At 28.4% G+C, this 23235-nt stretch overlaps 1 protein-coding gene across 1 annotated transcript in view; it reads left to right on the top strand.

Moving 5' to 3' along the window:
* The window catches only part of Nmdar1 (glutamate ionotropic receptor NMDA type subunit 1), a 59963-nt gene extending 40064 nt beyond the window's left edge, over positions 1–19899 (top strand). The window contains exons 12-16 of the mRNA XM_011498243.1: positions 3729–3886; positions 7210–7382; positions 15577–15830; positions 18924–19082; positions 19873–19899. Coding sequence (XP_011496545.1) covers positions 3729–3886; positions 7210–7382; positions 15577–15830; positions 18924–19082; positions 19873–19899 — 771 coding nt within the window. The remainder of the gene's footprint in view (positions 1–3728; positions 3887–7209; positions 7383–15576; positions 15831–18923; positions 19083–19872) is intronic.
* The last annotated feature ends 3336 nt before the right edge of the window (positions 19900–23235 follow it).

The raw sequence follows: 23235 nt of genomic DNA, 5'->3' as shown, positions 1-23235 counted from the left end.
TCATGAGTCCCCACTCAAGGAGCATCTGGTCTTAGTTTTCCAATCAGGGCGCGCTGCTTTTCGGCGGCATGGTGAATGTGCACGCCCTTTTCCCACTTCATAAGAAATTAGGCTTAGACAATGAAAATATCGAAGGAGTATCTCTGGCGGCAATGCGTGAAGTGGAAGATTTACCCCTCTCCGGGACTCATCGTGGTGGAGGTGACTTTTGGTCAAGCGTCTTTGCTTGGCCTATGCAAGCAGCAACATTTGTCGTACTTGACAACAATGCATGCGTATGCTCTCGTGGCATTGAAGGCACACGTGCGACGCAGATTGTCGAGCGTCGCGCGTGCCGAGTTTCGGGTTGCAACGGATTTTAAGAAATGTTTTTCATTCAATGGTTTAAAAATATATTAATCCTCAAAATATACTCATATAAAACAATCTAGTCGGGTTTTGATGTGAACTCGCAACGGCCGTTTATTGCATTCAATACAATTACTACGTCTGCAGGTCAAAAGGCCATAAATGGCTGTTTACGAGTTCACAGATGTACAAACCTTTTCGAGTCTCATGCAACCTTCGCAAGACTTTCTTAGTTTATTGTATCCATTCGATAATTCTCTTTTATCAGCTGTTGAAAGTTTTTCTAGTAAATATAATTCGAGAGATTTTCTTTTCATTCTCGAACAAGCCTTGTTCGATTTTAAAGGGTTAGTTTATGACTCGAACTGCCAATTCAATAGTTCAGTGGATTAGTCTCTCGGCAGGATAATTTTAAAGGAAAACAATAACAGATAAGGCTGAAAAATATAATATATTTATTAAAACAAGGTTAATGATTATAAAACAATTATAATAATATTGCACTATTGTGTAGAGATAAATAATTCTGTTGGATTATCTAATGATGTGTTCTTGTAATTCTTATACTATGAAGGTTTCTATGAATATAACTGTGTTGCTTTGAGGTTATGCTGATGTTGTCAATGTCAGCTGATGTCGTCAGTCAATCATGCTTGTGAGGTAGCATGGGATGATGGTGTAGAATCAAGTATGCTTGATGGATGAATAGTTATACTCGATGTGGTGTCAGATGTTTAATGGAATTTATTATGTAATCAATTGTGTCTTTAATTATGTAAGGGGACAGCAGAAGAATCTAGTCACAGGTAAAAACAATTCATGGTAAGATTTATAATTCGTGAAGGATTTAACAATGTGTATTTATAGTCTATTAGTCGATCTGTGTTGTTCTTTTGTGACCAATGTGCGTGAACCACAGTGATTCTTGAGTCAGCTGTTCAGGGCCTGTACGATGTCGAGCGTTAGTTCGAGAGAGCGTAAGTGTGCCCTGTAAGTATGCTAGCGGGCCTGTACGATGTCGAGGATTAGTTTAAGTGTGCCCGATCGACTATAGCGTGAGATGTGACTTGTTTATTTTATTAATAAAAGGGTGTACCTGGTGAACTGCAGACTGGGTGTATTAGATGCTGTGTAGTTAATGTCCCCCTTGATTACTATTCCATTGGATTCACTGTAATCACTAATTAAAACTGCCGATTACCTTTTCTATGCACGCGGGTACTCTTTACTATGCTGCCGAAAATATGGCCACGCGGCGTCTTTACAGTATACTATGCACAAAATATGGCCACGCGGCGTCTTTACAGTATACTATGCACTGACCGGCAGTTACGCTTGAGTGAGAGCAAAGTGATTTTACGAATGAGCGTCGCCTCATGGCGCGTTGCGTTTAAATGTGCATGCGGCGTCTTCAGCGCCGGCAACAGTGTCGATGCGCGTCCCTTCCAGAAATTTTCCTTTGGTATGAGAAAACGAAGTTTCTAGAAGTTTCGAAGGCGTCCCTTGTTTGTGAGTGCTGGTAGTAAATTATATTTCAAATCGTAAACTTGCTCGGACTTGCCGAGTTTTGTTTGTAAACATTTTGCTCGAGTCCCCGCCTCAGTCCGCACGTGCGGATCAGCCTGGGCGCACGTGATGGTCAGCCTTGCTGCACGCGCGGTCAGTCTAGGCGCACATGCGGTACGCCGGACCGCGCGTATGACCGTTCTTTTGTTTGAAATTCATGGGACTGCATCAATTCCGAACAAGCCTATATAACCATTTTTTATAACATCTATATAAAAACTATATACGGCGAGCCCATTGAATACTATAAATATCTATAATACTTTTTTTAGCTTACAGAATATATTAACAAAAATTTACAGCTATTAATTTCTGTAATGAACATAAAAAGCTATGCAAATAAAAAGTAAAATAAAATTGCTCAAATCTATTATTAACTTTAATGATTAAGTATAGAAAATTTGTACGCTTATTAATCTGCAATGCACTTTATATCGTAATAATCATCTAGTATTATAAATCTAATGTGTTAAAAATATGATGAAACAAAGTGAGAGTTAAATTCTTTATAATGCCCACAAATTTTCTATAAGAAGTTTATAGAATTTATAGAAAAAAGTCTTTACTATAGTACATCAGCTATATGAAACTAAAAAAATCATAGGCCATATTAAATATAGATTTTATTTATCAAAAAGTAACACAATGATTTATGTTCGAAATTTCGAGAAAACAAGTCATTAGGTTTCTGGAAAACCCAACTCATTAGACATCTGAAAATAGTTGTTACACCAAAAATTAAAAATCTAACGGTACACAATCGCATCCACTGTTGTCAAGTCTAGCCATATTGTCACTTGGATAAGCCAAGCAAGGGCGCTTGAGTCAGGGGTTTCTCTTGGCGGGAAAGCCACGAGAAAACTACTCTCTCTAAGTAAAGACGCAGCTGCTTGAGGCGTTCCAACTAGAGATGCTGCAGCCGAGGCGCTCCAAAGGCGCTCTAAGTAGAGATGCTGCCGCCAGAAGACTCCGATTGGAGAAGACCTTATTCACTCACTAACTCCAGTTGGAGTCGTCAAGAAGAAAGAAGAAAGAAGTTTCCTCGACAGAGTCGGCAGTTAAATGCTTCGTGCCACCACATAGCAGCTCAAGGTGCCATAGCCACGTTTCTCTGAGTAGACTTCAAGAATCCTTTGCCAACGGGTACTTCCAATGCTAGAGGCCATAGCCACCTATTACTGACCAGAATTGATTTCAAGGATCCAGTGCCAACGAGCACTATATAAAGAAGTGTCAAGAGATTTACGACCTCTTACTTCTCAGTGTAATAATTTACCACCAAGCGTACTACGTCAAGAGAATCTGGAGATTTACGATCTCCTATTTCTACATGTAATGCATGATAACACCAATCGCTACAACGATTCTCAACACTAACATAGAATCATTATAGTATAGTTTGTAAAGTAAAACGCAATAAACAGCACGAAAAGCAGATGTGTTAAATATTGAATTAATGCTCTACCTTTTCCACTTGCTCGCACTTTTTCTCCCACCAGGCTACTGCTGGTCTTAGTCTAATTCTAAACAATTTATTATATATAATTAACAGATGAATTAACTAGTTAAAAATAAATTGAGATAAATGATAAAATAGTTTATTAATTTTCGGTATAAATATAAGAACAATCTAGGCTACTTTATGAATTTCCAGTAAAGTCAATGAATTTGTTAATCATGTGCAATAGAAGGGATTGAATGGTAGATGTACAATTTCTACTATTAAAAAAATTAATTTTTACTATAATTCAATTTAATTGAAATTATATGAGATTTCACAAATTCTTTATTTATTTTAATATTTATACACATAGTTAAGAAATACAATGGAAAATCTAACGTGTGCTACCGTAAGAGGATCTGCTGTAGATATGTATTTTCGAAGACAAGTAGAATTATCAAATATGTATCGAACAATGGAAGCAAATAATTATAATACTGCGGAAGAAGCTATTCGAGATGTTAAAATAGGGTAAGTTAAAAATGTAATTTCAAATATTTTTGAAAATTTTATTATAATTTCATATTTTATTTAGATGTTCAAATTATAATTTTTATAGCAAAAGATAAAATTAATATATATTACATTTTTTACTTTTACATATAAAGAAACAGTACATTATTTAAATTAAAAAAAAAAAGTTATATAACAGTTTTGGATCGAAAAGTGTCAAAATATTTAAATATTTTTACTTTAATATTAGTAGATAACAAATAAGCGAAATTTATTAATTGATTATATTTATGATATATTATAATTTATATTAAAACTGATGAGCAACTTTAAATTTAAATTTTGTTTATTAATGTTTTTAAATTCGTAATGGATAATGAGATATTTTATATCACAATATTAATCATCAAATTATTAAAATTATCTAGCAAATTTAAATACTTGAATGTTATAGTACCACGGAAAATTACTGTAAATTTACATAAAACTGGCCATTTTATCTATTTGGTTACTTGAGCACTTGTAATGAAAATCTTTTATATATATATTTTTTGAATATTATCAAATGAAATAACCAAATTTCAAATCAACTTAATAATAAAAAAATATTTTTGCAGCGAACCAAAATTTTTTCTAAATAAATTTTTTAACGATTATATAATACTCTACCATTCATTAATAAAATCCTATATATAAGTAAATATTGTGTTCGATATGATATACATCAAATTTTTTTCAAAAATAATGGATAACAAGATAATAAAAATATTAAAAATCAATTTACATCAGTGTGTAAAATAATTACTTTAACAATATTAATTATTTGTTTTTGATTAGTAATTTCATATTTGTGATTTAACTGGCCAAATCTTTTGATAATTATAATATTTATCAATTTATTATGGTAGCAGAGAGTAATATTTGGAAAAATATAGATATACATAGTTGAACGTTGCTTACAAATAAAATGTTGGAATAAATAAGTGCTTTTCAATAAAAACAAAATAAAATCATTAAAAAGAAAATGAAATCTTCATTGCAAGTACTTTTTCATCAATCGATTACATAGGATTATTGTTACTGCTCTAATATTTTCCACCAATTCAATACTATTTATTATTTTTAATAAAATCATTTCCCAAGGAATTTCATATACAGAATAATACAAATTATATATAGTTATTTTATTGTAATCAAATTAGATGGTGTCGGCTCATATGGGCGTGATATTAATATCTTCGGTAGGTATTTACTTTTTCTGACAATTTAACCTATAGATACTCTAAATTTAATGCAAGTGATGTCATAAAAATTATCTAATACATACTGAAAGAATTAAATATATACTGTCCAAGACTTATCTGTGCTTGGTTGATATTTAGAAATTAAATTATGATACGTCATTTCATTTATTAAATGTATCATTATTTGAAGGACGTATATAATAAAATAACTTCATATTCATATTCATTCGCTCCGTTCGGTAACTAGTTCAAGCAATATGTACTAGCGGGCCCCACCACCTTCCCGCTGTCAACAAGTTGTCATGCTGTCGCCAGATGCGTTAGCGGAAACGAGAGCTCTTCTTGTCATGCAGACGAAGAGACGACTACGCCCTTAATTAACTAAGAAGCCACAAGAGGCGCTGCTCTCAACTGTAAGGGAGGAGTCTCTGATTGGACGAAAAATAAGGGAAGGGGTTCAAGTGAAGTTCATGGTCAGCAAATGTATTTAAGGGGCGCATTTTTCAATATTCAAACACTCTCGATAAAGTCCTTATTCAAATAAGTGTCAAGTGGAAGTCCATTAACGCAGTTCAAGGCAACAGTCGTTACACGTTCTAGAAGAACGACAACATATGCCCGTAAGTCCATTAACGCAATTCAAGAAACAGTCGTTACAAGTTCAAAAGGATCGAAGACATATCCACCTATTGGAGTCCGAAGACAAGTCGACAATTAGTCTTCGTAAGTAGTATCACCGCTTGAATAATCAACTAAAACTTAAGATTCAGAATACGTCATCGACAAGCAGAACCAAAGAAGAAAAGGCTCTCACCAGAGAGACAGTGCGGAATAATTCCAATCAACTGATGCGAGACTTGCCGGCCTTACCCTCACCTTAGTTCAAATTCTGACGCTTATGAATCCACAGCGTGCCCTTCAACTCTCGCAGAAGACACAACAAGTAGCAGTATCCTTCATGAGGTAAAAGCCCTTCAAACTCTTACTTCCATCTTAATTTATTGCAGTACGCCAATATCAGGACAAGGTATGCTTGCTACGATACGAGCATATCTATGAAGTAACAACAGTTACATGTGTCGCGCTACATAACAACTATAACCTCAATTACGCACGTGCTCATCCAAATAGCGCGAGTGTCGACGAATCAAACTTCGCGCTATTTTGTGCTCATATTCAAACCATCACGCTGCGTAGATGAGTATACGTTTACCACTGCAAACACATTAATCCACCCCAAGAGTTATTTCAATAATTAATAATAGTAATACTATACAAACCTTGTCGTCAAATAAATAACAGAATAAGCAGCATACATCAGCCATATTTATATTGTATTATTATGATATCCCTTCCACATGTGACCTTTCATCGCTATCATACTACACCCGTTGTCTCCGAGTTGTCAACGGCATCAATTTTCGAACCGGTCTTGGTAAAACAAGCCGGAACGTCGAATACATTGTGTACACATAATTTTATTGGTTACTTCTTAAATTTTAATCTTTCTATTTTTGTTTCTACAAATTTTTTATCTATGATTTACTATTATAGGTTGAAATTTATTGTTATAAATTACTTTTTTATTACATTCAATTATTTATATTCACAACCTTTAATTATTTTTCTGTTATCATGAAAAAAACTAACAAAATGCTATCATTAAGTGACTTATAAGCTCTTTAATATTCATATATCTTAAAATTTTGTCTACTAGATAAAAATGTATATATGATAATTAACAATTTCATGTATACTGTATTTGGTTATTATTCTATTCAATTCATTATGAAATTCAATGCAAATAAACTTCTTTTAGTTTTCTGATTTTACTAATTATTAATATTAAACTGCCTCTAATGATATATTAGACAGATGAAAAAAAAATATTTTATTCTATATCGTAAATATCAGAATGACGTTCCTAATAAATAATTTAATATTTTTTAACCAACACTTATTGCCAATGCTTCAATAATCAAAATTAAGGAATTTATTTTTTTGTATATATATTCTCTTAATATTAAAGAATTAATGAAACAATAATTAATAAATTATTTATTAAAAAAATAAAATGTATTAAAAAATTGTTTTCAGAAAATTAATGGCTTTCATATGGGACAGTTCCAGATTAGAATTTGAAGCAGCTCAAGATTGTGAATTAGTAACAGCTGGTGAACTTTTTGGTAGGTCAGGTTATGGAATTGGAATGCAGAAGCGATCTCCGTGGGCAGATGCAGTCACGTTGGCCGTGTTGGATTTTCATGAAAGTATATATAAATTGTATTATAGATTAAAAATATCTATTAAAAATTGTTGCGAATTAAAACTATAACAGTAATTAAAATAATTAACGTTGTTTTTAATTATATAACTTAATAACGAGTGTCTTAATTAGGTACGTTTAACTTTTTTAATCTGCTGCTATTAATTAAAATATTAAATTATTAAAAATTATTTCAAGTTTTTTATTATAAAAAATGGAAATATTAATTATTTTAAAATTAAAAATTTAATTTTAATATATAATGTATTTACAAGTTATTCGATTTAAACGGCTACACCTATTACTCTGATTGTTAACAACAGTATGGATGTAAAAGGTTCGTTCGAATGAACTACCAGCTAAAAAGAATACTTAAAAAAACTTTAACATAGCCATCATCATGCAATGTAATTTAAAAAAGAATCCTATCATTTAAAATAGTATTTGAGAGTTGATATCACAGTTAATTCAATAAATGCAATATATATTTTATATAATTCTAGTAATTACATCACTTAATCTTATCATTGATAGTGCACAAATTAACATACAGCCATATTAAAAGTTGTTCTACTTTTATATTTCGTACTAACTACCGGTAGATATAAGTATAACCGTTCTTTTATTTTCAGTATTGAAATAACTAATATAATATGAATAATTTTTAATAGCGATACTAAATATACGTCATGTACACATGTATAAACTGATAAATAATCGTATGATTTAATTTTAAATATTCTAAATAGCTACTGTTAAACGGTCTTGACTTCGCGTGAAACTAATCCATCCAATTTTGCGATAATTTAACTGAGAGCCATTACATTTTATTGAATTTTATAAAATCATATATTTTATTTAATATTTCAGATACCAAAATATAAAAAATTTTCATTAATAAATTAATTTTTATTGAAATTAAAATATTATATACGCTACAAGAACGTTTATTTAATTGCTGTTGACTTAAATACGGAGATACCGCGTCTTCGCTGTAAAACTTTAAGCTATACACATATATATAGTCTGTATACATAACTAAATAATAAATATGCACTAAAACTAGAAAAAGAATTTTTAAATCATTTTGATACTGAGGCATAAATAATTTTGTTGATAAACGACAAAGTTGGTAATAGTACTTTCTTAATACAGACTAAATTCGCACAACTAACTAAATACGGATGCAATTTAACTAGTTACAATATTAAGTTATAAACAGCCAGGTACTAATTATTAATGTGAAAACGGTATTGGCGTAATAAGGCGAACTTTAAACTAGGCATTTTGAACTAGACAGAAGATCAACGATTAATAAATAATTGACGTACGTAGAACATAGACGTCTCATAATATAAATCATCACAATATTAACAATTAAAACAGTTTTAAATATGTCGAAGAGTACAAGAACAATAAATCAGATATATTATATTACACAGTTTTTACCCGCAAAAAGAGTTTCTTTGAAAACAAATGAAAATACCATTTCAAGAAATTATTTCTTGTGTTTTATTTTATATTATAATATTGAGGGATATAAAAAAGAAATTTTTTGAGAAAATTTTCGATTATAATCGAATGGCAATAAAGTCTGTGCTATAACAGTAATACAGTTATAACATAAATAACACATAATAATATAACATAAAAACGATAGAAATGATTCATAGAATGCTGGATGTCCAAAAAAATGCAAAACAGTCACAGAACATTTTGTAATCACATATAATAATAAATAAAAAGTTTTTTAGAATATCTATTTCTTGCATTGTTATTAATAAAAAAATTTTTTTTTAAATAATACAATCATTGTGTGATAATATGAATTTAAAAACAAACTAATTAAAAATTTGAAATCCCCATTTACTTATTACGATAAGAATAGAAAAGCAACAGATTAAAAAATGGACAAATAACTATTACTTCGTTTGAATTTTTGAAAATTTTTATTTTTGCAAAAAAGATTAAGATCATTTTAAACGCTAAGGCAGATTTAAAGCAGATTAAATTACTTTCAATTCTGTTTTATAAACTCATAAATTCAATTACTCTGTGTTCGGAATTGGAGCATTCATTCGAGGCCTTCGGTTCTTGGTAAGTTTACATTTTCGCATGTCGAATTCCCGACTAGTCAAAAGCTTAGAATTCTCGTATGTTATACAAGGCTGCTTAGCCTTCACATAGCAACATCTAAGTCTTGTTTCGAGTGTTAGTTGCCGCGCTGATACTTAAGGAAGCACGTGTGAATACTCCAGGTAGTTAACATAAAGCAGTCAATCAGTACATAGTGTCAGTAGTCATTAAGTGTGCAGTATCAGTTATTCCTCACAATCAGTCACTCGTCCTAGCCAGTCATCTACGCCCTAGCCACACCATCACACGGAGTCTATAACAAAGAGAAAGTCACGCAACACATCCTCTCTCGGTGCAGCCATTCCAAGGAACGCTAGTTCAATTCTCCAGTGCGCACGGTCAACAACTAGTCACGGGCTGACTGCCGTTCTAGAAAATAGTCGATTACACAAAGCATAGTACCTGACCCTTCTACACTCGAAGGTATATCATTCTGGTCTTTATTAGGAATAACTACCACACAGACATTCCCATACTCCCCTTATGAGCATGGTCGGTTCTCTTTGCTAATCGCTGCTAACTACCACTATCACATTCCCATGCTCACCTTATGAGTATGGTATACTCTTCTTGTTGACCTTTACAACGTTAGCATAGATCTCAACAAGCCATATTCCCCTTCAGGGAATATACAAAATCCATTGATGATCCCCATAACATTGTCAACGACATCGCCACCATCACCAAGGAGCAACTACATCCTTGTGATAGAATAATTTCTTCTCTCCCACAAAAATGGATATAGAACAACAATAATTTAATTGTAAATACAACTAAATAAACGATGTCCTAAACGAAGTTACACACTATACATACTTACAGCCCTTCCACGTGTATCCTTTTCTAAGCATCGCTAAGGCAAGAGACAAATAAATTGAACTATTGAACTTGGCAGTTCGAGTCAGAAACCAAACTTTCGAACACTCTGATTTCATTGTTTCTTCGATATTTTCAATTTTAAATATTTGATTTAAGTTAGTTTTGATTATGAACTGTTGTTTATAATATGAAATACTTAGAACTTTTAACTTACTATCTAAATATTATATATCCAGTATTATATATAATTTTAGTTAATACTTCGTATTGTGTAAATCAAATGCAGATTTAGTTATCCTACGCAATTTAATATCCCTAGAGAGTTTTCAATAAAACTTGAAAGGGTATCTGAAGAGGTAGTCCATCTGTGCTAGTTATGCTAATGTCATCTTTTTAGAATACATTTAGCTTTTATGTACTTTTATACATTTTATTCGTCATTTAACTAAAACATAGATTATAAATAAAAAATATAATTTATAAATTTATTGTATTCTATATTAAATCAATTTTATTATATTCTAAAATTCAATCCAAATTATCATATATCAATTAATTAATTCAACTACATATAAATATATTCTATTTTGGTATTGTTATCCAAAATATGAATTGCAGTCACGTCGGTATCATTATATGGAGTTTATAAATATAATATAATATTTATTAACTACAAGATTAAATTTAACATTAGATAACAGGCTGAAATGAAAATTTGTATATAGAAATTGAATTTTTAAGATTAAGTTATATTTTCAATGTTAAATTTGTTTTTTATTTTTAAGAAGTTATAAATAGAAAACAAATAAGTATATTTTTGATAATAGTTAAGAAATTTGTTAATACTTTCTTGAAAAAATATTTGAAAAGGTTGACTAAGAAAATATGATCATTAATTTAAGAAATTTGATTAAATTATGTCGAATAATCAAAATTTTAGAAACTTTATTAAAAATATTTAAAAAATACATATACCTGTTCTATAACTAATATTTTTGTAACTGAAAACTTCAAAGATAATTTTTGTTGTTAATATTTACATTAAAAAAATTCTATTTCTATCCGGTAAAAAAAAGTATTCATATTAACTAAAAGTTCTTAGAAGTGTAATATACATTATTTAATTTTACGAATTGCTAAAGACTATGAATATAGAAATAGAACAAAAGTTTTTGTTAAATTGTAAAGTGTTCTGCAACATAATTTATTTAAATAAAAGTAAATAAAATATAAAATAAATTATGAAGAATCTAGAAAAAAACTAAATTTGCATGTGTTTGGAATTCCAGCCACCAGAATAGTCCGAAGATCAAGGTTGTTGGATAAAACTGTACCACCGGTTTAGTGGGGGGGGGGCGTTAATGCATCAATTCAGTGTAAACACAATTGATTTTAGTGACCTTTATTTAAGGTTATGTTACATTGGTAGTTGTTGTTACCGATCGTTATGAGAATTGTTGAGCCCGTCGTGTTTTAACAGTTGACCATAAACTGTAGAACGTCGTCCGGGAGTGCAAGGCAAAGACTGTGCTGGTTGTACTGGGCACGCGTTATTGTTTTTAATGGGGGAGAGAATCGTAAGAGTCGCGAATCCATGGGCGATTTTATCGGCGATTATTCGTGTGGCAAGAATCGCGAGAGTCGTGAATCCATGGGCGCTCTTTTTCGGCAATTATTAGTAGGGAGATAATCGCAAGAGTCGTGAGACCATGGGCGCTCTCATCAGCGATCCTTATAGGAGACAGTATCGCAAGACTCGCGAAGTATTTGGAAGGTCATCAAATGTTTGGAATTCCAGCCACCAGTATGATCACAGATCACGGTGGATGGGTTAGACCGTACTACCGGTTTAATGGCGATGGTGGGGGGGGGGTGCGAGAGGTTAATTCATTAATTCAAATTAAACACAATTGGTTTTAATGACCTTTATTAAAGTAGTTGTTACAGTGATGTTTATGTTACTGATTCTATTGAGAATTGTTGAATTTGCAGTAATTAGGCAGTTGTCCATTAAGTTGGAACGTCATCTGGGAATGCAAGTCTGAGAAGGTAAATTGGGAGTACTGGGTACATTTAGTTCCTAAATTAAAGGAGTCTCTTCAGTTCAAGAATTATTAAACAATACATTCGACCATGGCTTTTCGGAGAGCCCTGTTGGGCTTGCAACTTTCTTGATGGCAATCAATTTTACGGCGCGTTGTTTAGCCCGCGAATACTTGATGTTCGCTGAGAAATTAGCAGCGCGTTGTTCGGCTCGCGAAAGCTTGACGTTCGATTTGGTGATAAATTAGCGGCTCGTTGTTCGGCTAGCCAATGCCTAGTTGATTGAATCGGCGATCAAATTAGTGGCGCATTGTTCCGCTCATGAATGCCTAGTCACCTGAGTCGGCGCTAGAATTGTACTGAGCGTTGTCCAGCTCGCGACTGCTTAGGCGTGTGAATCAGCGATAGATTTTACTAAGCAAGATTCGGCTCGTGAAGGTAGTTGGGACTATTACGGATTGTCGACGCCCTCTTTTGTGGTTTGATCAGAACCAACTCGTTGCGATGTGACCGATAAAATAATCGCAGTGCCACATTAATGATTTGGCGGGGAACACCAGTCAGTATCGGCACCCTCTTTAGCGGTCTGATAAGAATCAAGTTGCAAGGGCCTAATCGATAGTGTAGGTGTGGGCCACGAGTGTAATGATAATTTGGCGGGGATCACTAGTCAGTATCGGCGCCATCCTTAGCGGTCTGATAAGAATTAAGTTGAGTGGGTCTAACCAATAGTGTAGACGTGGGCCGCGAAACTTACATGTAGTTTAAAAAAGGTGCTGGAAATGCCAGTCTATGTCGGGGCACCGATAGCTAGCCAGCAATAGATAATAAATATTGTAAACAAATAAGTATACCTTGCTCGGATTCCCGTAGACAGACGTGTAGAACTTTTAACTGTTGTGACTTGTACTATTTCACTTTGACTTACTGAACAAGACTAATTTGCTTCATCGTCTGTCGCTCTTTATATATGATTTCGTACACTTAGATCACGTAGAATTCTTGGAAATTCTGTCAAATTGTCGAAAATTAAGCTTTAGTAAATTCGAGAATCTTTCTTTGTTGCTATGCGGATACAACATAAGGCTTAAATTTCATCGAGAATTTTCATAGCGAATACTTCAAATATTACGCATTAATAATAAATATAAATGTAATGGAATCATATTAAATAAAGCAATAAATTTTCATTGCTGGGTAGTTCAATCCTGAGCAGCATGATTGATGTCATGAAAATGATTGCCATGCGAATTTTAAGATCTATTATTTTGATTTAATAAAAGAAATATCTAAGAAAATTCTAAATAAAATTATGAATATTACATAAAATTAACTTATTATACTTATCATGTATAATTTGTAATGTTTTTTTATTAGTATTCACTAGAAGCTAAAAAATTATAAAGAACAATAGATATCAAATTTTTTGTTAGACAAAATTATCTTAAGAATACAATAATAATAATAATGAATTAAAAAAAAATATTAAAAAATATATTATTTCACTTAGTCAACAATCGAACCTAAAATATTCGATTATCACGATAAATGCTCTTGTTCGAGAATGTAAGAAAACTCCCAGCTCATTTAACATCTGGAAAATTCAAGATAAGAGTTCCGAAAAAAGCGAACTCTCGACTACTCAAGGAATAAACATTCAAACGCGCCTCGGATTAACTAAATCTAAACAATTCAGCAAAACTTCGAATATCTAAAGATAATACAATTCATAAGCACATCTGGCGGGAACAAAGGTCCAAGTGTCCAGCAAAAACACGTAATAAAACTAATGCGACGAGATTTGGCGACGAAACATCTGGCGTAAACAAATTATAAAATTAGTCTGACAAACACAAGCCAGATGATCCACTCAAAAACAATGCTACACCTAACCTTCACAACACTGTCCGATCGCAACGCGCATGATTCCATGAAATGTATGCGACGATACTGGGATGGAGAGGGAAAAGCGCGGCATCAAGTTCCTCGTCATGGAGGGGAGTTGAGCAAGTCCCGCTCTCATTGGAGCCTCCATCTTGAAAAGACTCACTGGTGGGAGACCCCACAACTCAAAAGGCGCCTTGATTAGAAATGCCATAAGCTAAAGATTTCTAATTGGACACACTAATAAGACGAAATCTCATTGGCGACGCCATGATCGACAAGACAGCTCTGATTGGCGAGACCAAAAGAGAGGGAATTCTCACTGACCACCGCATGGTCGAGAGAAGGCTTTAAAAAGCCGACGCCGGCAAGGCACAATCACTTATCTTATCTAACAGAAAAAGAACAAGTCAATTAAACGCAGTCAAACAATCAGAAAGTCCAAGCTAATCACGCAAGATTATTCTATTCAACATAAGTGCTAGATAATCAAATCATACACTCGCAGCAGTGCAAGACAAGTAAAAAAGGGAATCGATAACTACGAATATCAGTTCGCACAATATAGACAATCAATTGCAAGTAGCCGCTCGAGGCAAATTCAAGAAACAACACAAACATAGCTAAACATAACGTGCAGAACTACGAGGTAACGTTCTATTCCTAATTAATATATAACTATATCAAGCCATACGCGCCAATCTGCAGATACGTAAAGCTATCTGCAGAACACAAATACAAGCAATTATAGCAATCGCCACGTGCTCATATTCAAAGAAGCGCGGGGATTTACGATCTCGCTCTTCTGTGTGTATTATTCCATCCGACGTACGTGAACGCTTAGTGGCAATAACATATACAAATCAAGAAAAGCAAGCGCTCAATCATAAAAGAAAACTCATTATAATCAACTAGTGCAATTATATAAATAAAACAAAACTAAATAACAAAACTACTTTTTATTGAATACATGTACTATCTTGTCCACTAGCCTGTAATCCTCCTATCAACATCGGGAGCTCACACCTAATCTTAGATACTTGACCTTCTTCGCGCGGTACTCTATTTTTAGACAGCTCTTTCAACAGAACTGTAAATATAATTTTTATTATGCACAGTCTTAATATGATAAAATACTGTTTGTAAAAAATTATACTTAAAAATTCAAATATCTCAAATATTCAAATGTATAAAAGAAATGTACAAAAAAATGTTATAAAAATATAATTAATTAATTAATTACATTTGATGAAGTTTTAAATAAAAAAGGACAAATAATCATATAATTTATTAATGATTATCTTTTTATTTATTAGGTGGATTCATGGAAAGTTTAGATAATTATTGGATTTTACAAGGAAACCTACAACAATGTGAACAATTTGAGAAAACCCCTAATACTTTAGGATTGAAAAATATGGCTGGAGTATTTATTTTGGTAGGAGCCGGAATAATCGGTGGTATTATGCTTATAATTATTGAAATGGCTTATAAGAAACATCAAATTAGGAAACAAAAACAAATAGAATTAGCAAGACACGCTGCTGATAAATGGAGAGGAACAGTAGAGGTAATATTACTGCTATATATTATTATTTATAAAGATATAATTACCAAATATAATACAAAGAATTTTTGCTTCAGTAATTAAAAGTAAGATTTCTAATACGTATTAAATAAGTTAGTATTAAATAATGACAATAATACCTATGAAAATAAACAATTTCTATATATACAGTTAATTAAATATATATATATATATATCGCTATATTGTAAATATTACCTTCCTTGAATACAAAAGCAAGATATAGTGCTTTGCATTCACCTAAAATTTATTGAGATTATAATATATATACACTTATACGCTCGAGAGTCACAAGTATGCGTATGGATTATGTTTATTATTATTACTGTAATATTATTTGCTAATTTTTATGTACCCAAAACTTTTATGGAAAAATACAATCATTTCATATAAAAACTGAAACAAAGTATTATAAAGAGAATTAATAGATCAATAACTGTTCATTGTTCATTGATTATATATTAGACTCTGTTAAAGAAAACATTCTAATTAATGATAAATCAAACATTAACCTGAAATATTGCTAGACAAAAGACGAGTTTCACTTTTGCTCAGGAATGCTAACATATTATGTGATACAAATTTATGCACTTATAGAAGTAAAATGCAAATATAACAATTAGACTTCATTTATTTATAGTCTAATTACCACCAACATAAATATCAAACAAATAATTAGTGTGAAAATTATACTTACAAATAACGAAAAGAACAGAAAATAGTTAAAAGTTAATATCACATACTTAAATTAAATATGGATTATTAAAAATTGGTACTAATCATTTTCTTTCAATAAAACTTGAAAAATTCAACGTTAAATTTTTAGTCTGCGAAAATAATGAAAATTAAAAAAGATATAATTTTATTTAGGTTTATTGAATACAGATACATTTTTTAATTTAATAGAATATTTAATAATTAATTTAATAATATCGCTCAGAAAGTTTCAAATTTAAACAGTTGTATCTTTATATATAAATAGATATAGTGAATACTTACTTGGATGTATTATAAAATTCATGATGCAAATACATTAAAATTTCAAACATATAACTAAAAGAAAGTACAAGTAACTTTAATGGATAATTTTAATCTCTTTCATATCTAATTTTTAAATTAAAATCACGGATCTTAGAAGAATATCAGTTTTATCGATATTTATAATATTATAGTCAATGCAATTTTTATAAATTATTGATCATAATAAGAATATTTTACGATTGTATAAATTTACTAAATTTTAAAAAAATACATAAATAATTTAAGTGCAATATTTGTTCATATATTTTTTAAAAGTTATATTAAAAATTTCAATAAATATTTCACAAGTAAATTATTCGGTAAATTTTTCAATTTTCGATTTGCATGTAAGAAAAGATTATAGATCCTCTACAACATCAAGCTAAAAAATATATAAATTATGTATATTTTGTTACTGCATTTTATTCTCTAGCATATTAAACAGAGTAATACGGTGTAGAGCATTCATCGTTCTTATCATTCTATTTTGTTATTTTAGATGTTATTTAATTCAATTACCAATTTCATTTCATTTAATCGTATTATTCGTTCTTATTATTCTATTCAGTTATTTTAGATGTTATTTGATTCCTTTACCAATTCTATCTGTGATAGAATCCTCGTTGCGATTAAAAATAAATTCTTTTTTGGTCTCAATTGATATTGCTGAACTCAGTTAATATAGTTTTTGTTTATTGAATGCATAAACTTGTTTTTAAAAGACATATTTTGTTGGGTAGCTAGAGACTGCGAAAATAATTGTATATGTATAAGTGAAGAAACTATTTGTCATGTCATGATTAAGTCTCCATAAAATGTAAAACAATTGACAATGAGTTTGATTACTTTCTTTTTCCATGAATTTCGAAATAAGTAGATCTTACAAAATTTTAATTGCAAAATAACTATAAAATAAAGGCAGTTCTATTGTGTTAAAATATTAGAAAAAATTATGAATAATGTCAAAATTTAATTTTAACATTATAACATTTTTGGAATTATAATATATTAAGTAATTCAATACATTAATAGACTAAACATGTAGGCACATAGGCATGTAGGCACTAAACAAAACAATGTCTAAAAGATCTGATGCTATAATTATAAAATTCACATCAAAACTATTATTTTTTACGTTCTAATACTGATGAAAATATAATAAAAAACAATATAAAGATATTGATAATAACTCTATCCAAAGAACCTAAATAAATGCTGCTATTAGTATAATCTAAAAAATTCTGCTCTATATTGAAAAAATAAAATTAAATAATAGTCTCTAGCTTCGTAATTAAAGAAATATTATTGAATTATTAGAAAGTCGAACTCAGTTAATTATATTAATAAACAAGTATGTTAACAAACTCGAGTAATATGTGAAGAATAAAGTGCTTATGTAATAATGCTGTATATTTATGTTAAAATAATGCATTTTATGAATTAATACTGTAATACCAGTTGCATATAAGTATGAAGGACAGGAATACCTACAGATAAGATATCAAGACATAAGGAAATAGTCAAATATGAAGTGAAATATATCAGAATTTAGAAAAATGATTGCAACAGTTAGGTTCCATAACAATACAACAAGAGTAATATCCTAATGTTACTTGAAGATAAGAAAAGTAAAAGTTATAAAATTCCTCTTTATGATTGAAAAGGCAGGTAAAACTATAAAGAAGATGCTTCATTGTCTTTAATATTGACACGCTATAAAAAGCATGAACCTGCATTTAATATGATTAGCTGCAGATATTGCCGCAATAACAGCCCTTTATTTTTTTCAACAGAATAAAAGAAATGATGAATTCATTAAATACTTGCTATTTAAACGAAACAAATATTCACACTCTACTACTACAACTGATATTTATTTATATAAGTCAGAAAAATCAATCGCTTTACATTCAAGTAATATCTATAAAATTAAATAATATTTTATTATTTTGCAATATATAAATTTTAATCAATACATAACCTACATTCAAAAAAAATTTTGTATATAAACTATCATTCAAATCACTTTATATAAAATAATAGAATTATAATTTTAGATGCGGAAAAATATGAGATCATCTTCTAATTCAAGATGCATTCATAGTAATGGAATAAGCGATACGGCTACGGTCAGTTTAGCAGTTGATTCTGTTCAAAAGTCAGTAGAAAGTAATCGTAGTCCAGGAAGAGCTTGGCCAGGAGATGACATGAGACACGCAAATGATTATAATTTAAACCAAATACATTTATCTAACGAATCTACAAATTTATTTGTGTAAATAATATTTAAAGATTATTATTTAAATATAAGAATAATAAAATAATTAATAAATATCTGGAACTATTATTTTGTAGTATTAAATAAAAATAGTATATAATTATTATTTTTAATTTTCTATCGTATTAATAGAATAAAATTTTGAATTGAGTTTATTTTACATCAATTTATTAATTAATTATATTTATTAATAATTTTATTATTTTAATTTAAATATATTTTTTATTATTTATATGAACTTACAGAATTTTAATTAATTTATGTAATTTTCTCTAATATATTAATATTTAATTCGTTTATATTGGATTATAGATATTTTTCCCAGTGTACCTATATACTACATATATTTATAATATTGTCTATTTAATTTTTTTTTAAGTAACCATTTTTTAAATTGAATCTATAAATGTATATAAAATATTTTATATTTTTTAAAATTTTAACTATTCCAGAAATATACTAAATAAAATTTATCGTTATATAGATAATAAATTATAAATATATGAATATATTTATTTTGTCAGCATTAACAGAATCACAGGCGTATATTGCAATATAAACTATTATTGATGATGGATGACTGACTGCTTGACAACTGACGATTCTTTAACAAAATAATAATAAAAGCAAAAAAACTTCGAGCATGTCTGGACTTTAACAATCTGACCGTATACGTTAAATAATATTATTTTTCTAATCATATTTTGGATGATTACATATCACTTCAGTTGGAACTTATAGTCAGAAAGTTCTAATACATAAAAATAATGTATATACAATTTAAATTAAAAGAAAAACTTAATAAATACTATTTTCTTAAAAAAATACAATTTATGATTTTAAGTTAAAAATTTGTAAAAATTAAAAATATAAGCTATATAAATTAAGTCTTGTCATCTTTATGATTTATTTCTATGTGGAACTAACAGAAAATTTTTATTGATACTTCACAAAAAATATAATTACAATTAATACAAGTTACTTATTATATGATTTAATTCTACTTTAATTCAACAATTTAATATACATTTGCAAATGTAAGAATATGTTTTAAATAGATATTTTTACAGACGTATAGAACGATTACTTAAGATGAAAATTTTCATCAAATGGTAGAAAAATTGTAAAGCTGAAATATTATTTTGAACGATAAGCTGGAATTAGTGTTCAATATAATTATTTTTCTACGTTATATTAATTCAATTCATTAATATATTTCTAGAAAATACGAATATATATAGAATTTTATCTTATTACTTCCGAAAATGTTAAATATAAAAAGCAAAAGAAGTAAAAATATTCCCTGTATTCAAAATATAAAAGAAAATAAGAAATTGATAGAATATTAAAAACAAACTTGTATTATTAAAATAATTTACAATTGTTTTATAAATGAAATATATTTCGGTATCAGATAAAAATAACTTTTTTGGGCCTTTAATATATATACTATAGACATACATAATATAAAGTATATAAATGCACATATGCAGGCATTACTTAAATTGAATGGCATAGAACCTAGAGCGCATACGAATCTACTAATTCCCTATATTCTTACTAACTTATATTAAGTTAATTATCTAATATAATTACTTTTAAATTTACCAATCAGAATGTAGGTTATGTATTTCAATATAATGTAATGTTCTAAAAGTAACTAGCAGCTATATTTATACGAAGATAATTTTTGTAAAAATGTTAAATAGATACATATGGACACTTGGAGGATTTAAAATTAATTCTCATATAAAATCTTATACTAGAAAAATTTGTTATATTAATTTATTAAATACATCATATTTAAAAAATATTACTTGTAATAATTCTTCATTACTCCAAATATATAAAAGATACGGATACAAAGACATTAAAAATACTATATCGGTAAGTTTCTATGAATACATTTTATAATAGTTATTGATAAAATAATAAAAGAATGTATTTAAAAAATTTTAAGTATTCGAAGATCGAAACATTATTGTATTTACAATATTTATACTTAATCATAACCAAGTTTTTATGAATATTAAACTAGAATTTTTTTTTAAATATTTTTAAATACAGTAAACTGTAATTACTATCCAATTCTATAATTATTGTTTAAAATTAATCAAAAACTTTTATTTTGATTAATACAAATTCATTTTTTAAAAATTGAATTTTAAATTAAATAATTTTTACATTTAGTACATTCATAAATTAGCAGATAAAGACAAAAACAATATAATATATACAGATGTCTCCAAATCTACTTATCTTTTTTAAAGTATAAATAAAATTAATTTTTGGTTTTGGTATTTTGGTAAAATATATTAGATTTAATAAGCAGTTTTATCAGTCAAATTAAGCATTTATAAGTCTATAAAATTAAAAAATAATTAAAATATTCACACTGTATATAATTTGATAGATTGAAAATTTTAAATCAAAATATAATTATTAATATAATAAATAGTTATTTTTTAAAAATATTAAATACATTCATTTGACCACTTAGAGGGTTTAAAATTAATTTTCATTGGGGATATAATATATAAATAAATTTATTGTATATGTTTAAAACAAATTATTAAATATATTATTCAAGTTCATATTTATAATTTTATTTAATTTTTTTATAACATTATAAAAAATGAACAAATATCGAGCATTAATTAAATTAAAATGAATATTATTATAAATGTTATTAAATTTATATCAAATAAAAACAAATTAATATAACTGTTTTCCATAAATGATCTAAAAAATCATAAGTACCACAAATATAAGTACCTTAAGTCTTGATCCATTTATTAACTATAATTAATTATAGCTGAATGAAAGTTCAGTACTTTTAAGAATTATACAATACGAGTATTTCTATTAAAAAATTAATTCAATAATATTGATTTAGATTAGTTTCAGGTTTATTTTAAAATACAATTATAAAATATATGAAAATAGAATTCTAACATAAACATATGTATAAAATTAAAAAAAAAAGAATTATGTAATAAAATCTAATGCTAGTTTGTGCTGACCAACTGAACACCTATTGTCTTACCTTCTATAACAAAATTTAATGGAAATAGTTTTGGTATAAAAAACATTTAATTATAGATATCAATTTCTGGAAATAAGTATATTAACTAGTTTTTGTGTGTTGAAAATAATTTTCTTTTATGTTATTATTATTGTAACAAATTATATAAAATTTCTTTTTTTTTTAATAAATGAATTATATTAAATAATTTTAATTTAAATTTTTAATAGTGAAATGAGACTTATTATTTTCATCATTTTTAACTTTCTGGCTTTTTATGGAAATTCATTGAAAAAATTCTATTGGAATCGAAGTATCATTTTTTTATATAACTAATAAATTAATAAATAGATATTGTACCACAAATAAATCATGTTAAAAACTTCTGGTTAAAAGAATCTAAATGTAAATAAATCAAATTAATTAATTATTTTTTTAATAATAGCAAAAGCTATTCTATTATTCTAAATTAATAAAAAAATAAGTGGTGATATACATTCATTCATAGAGAAAGATTACAAACATTTTTAAATAAAAAGATCTTTACTAAATTGTATATCAATAACTTTATAACAATTTCTTTTATCATAATTATTGACTTAATATAGTGTTTTATTAATAGTTGCATGTTATGAAATTATTTTAAAACTAAAAATCAATAAAAATATAAAATAGATTAAAAAAGCAGAACTTCCAAGATATTATATGTATCTTTACAATAAAAATGTTTTTATAATTTCATTACTTTATGCTTTTTGGATTACTATTTATGAACTTAAAGTGATGATTCAATATATTAAATTTTGTTTTATATTAAATAAAAATATTCGAAGTAACAAGTCAATTCAATTATTGTCAAGTACAGAAATTTGTATAACTTTAATAAAATGTTAATGTATTCTACTCAGCATTTACAAAATGATTAAATATGTATATTACTAGTCATCATTAAATTTAGAAATTAATATAGCTGAAATAAAAACATTGTATGTAACAAAAATATTAAATGTCAACTTAAAAAATTAATATAGGTCATGATAATAAGTATAACCTTTATTCAACTATC

Source organism: Ceratosolen solmsi, unplaced genomic scaffold (assembly GCF_000503995.2).
Source record: "Ceratosolen solmsi marchali unplaced genomic scaffold, CerSol_1.0 scaffold14, whole genome shotgun sequence".
In the NCBI taxonomy this organism is placed as follows: domain Eukaryota; kingdom Metazoa; phylum Arthropoda; class Insecta; order Hymenoptera; family Agaonidae; genus Ceratosolen; species Ceratosolen solmsi.
This window is presented reverse-complemented; position numbering and strand designations above follow the sequence as displayed.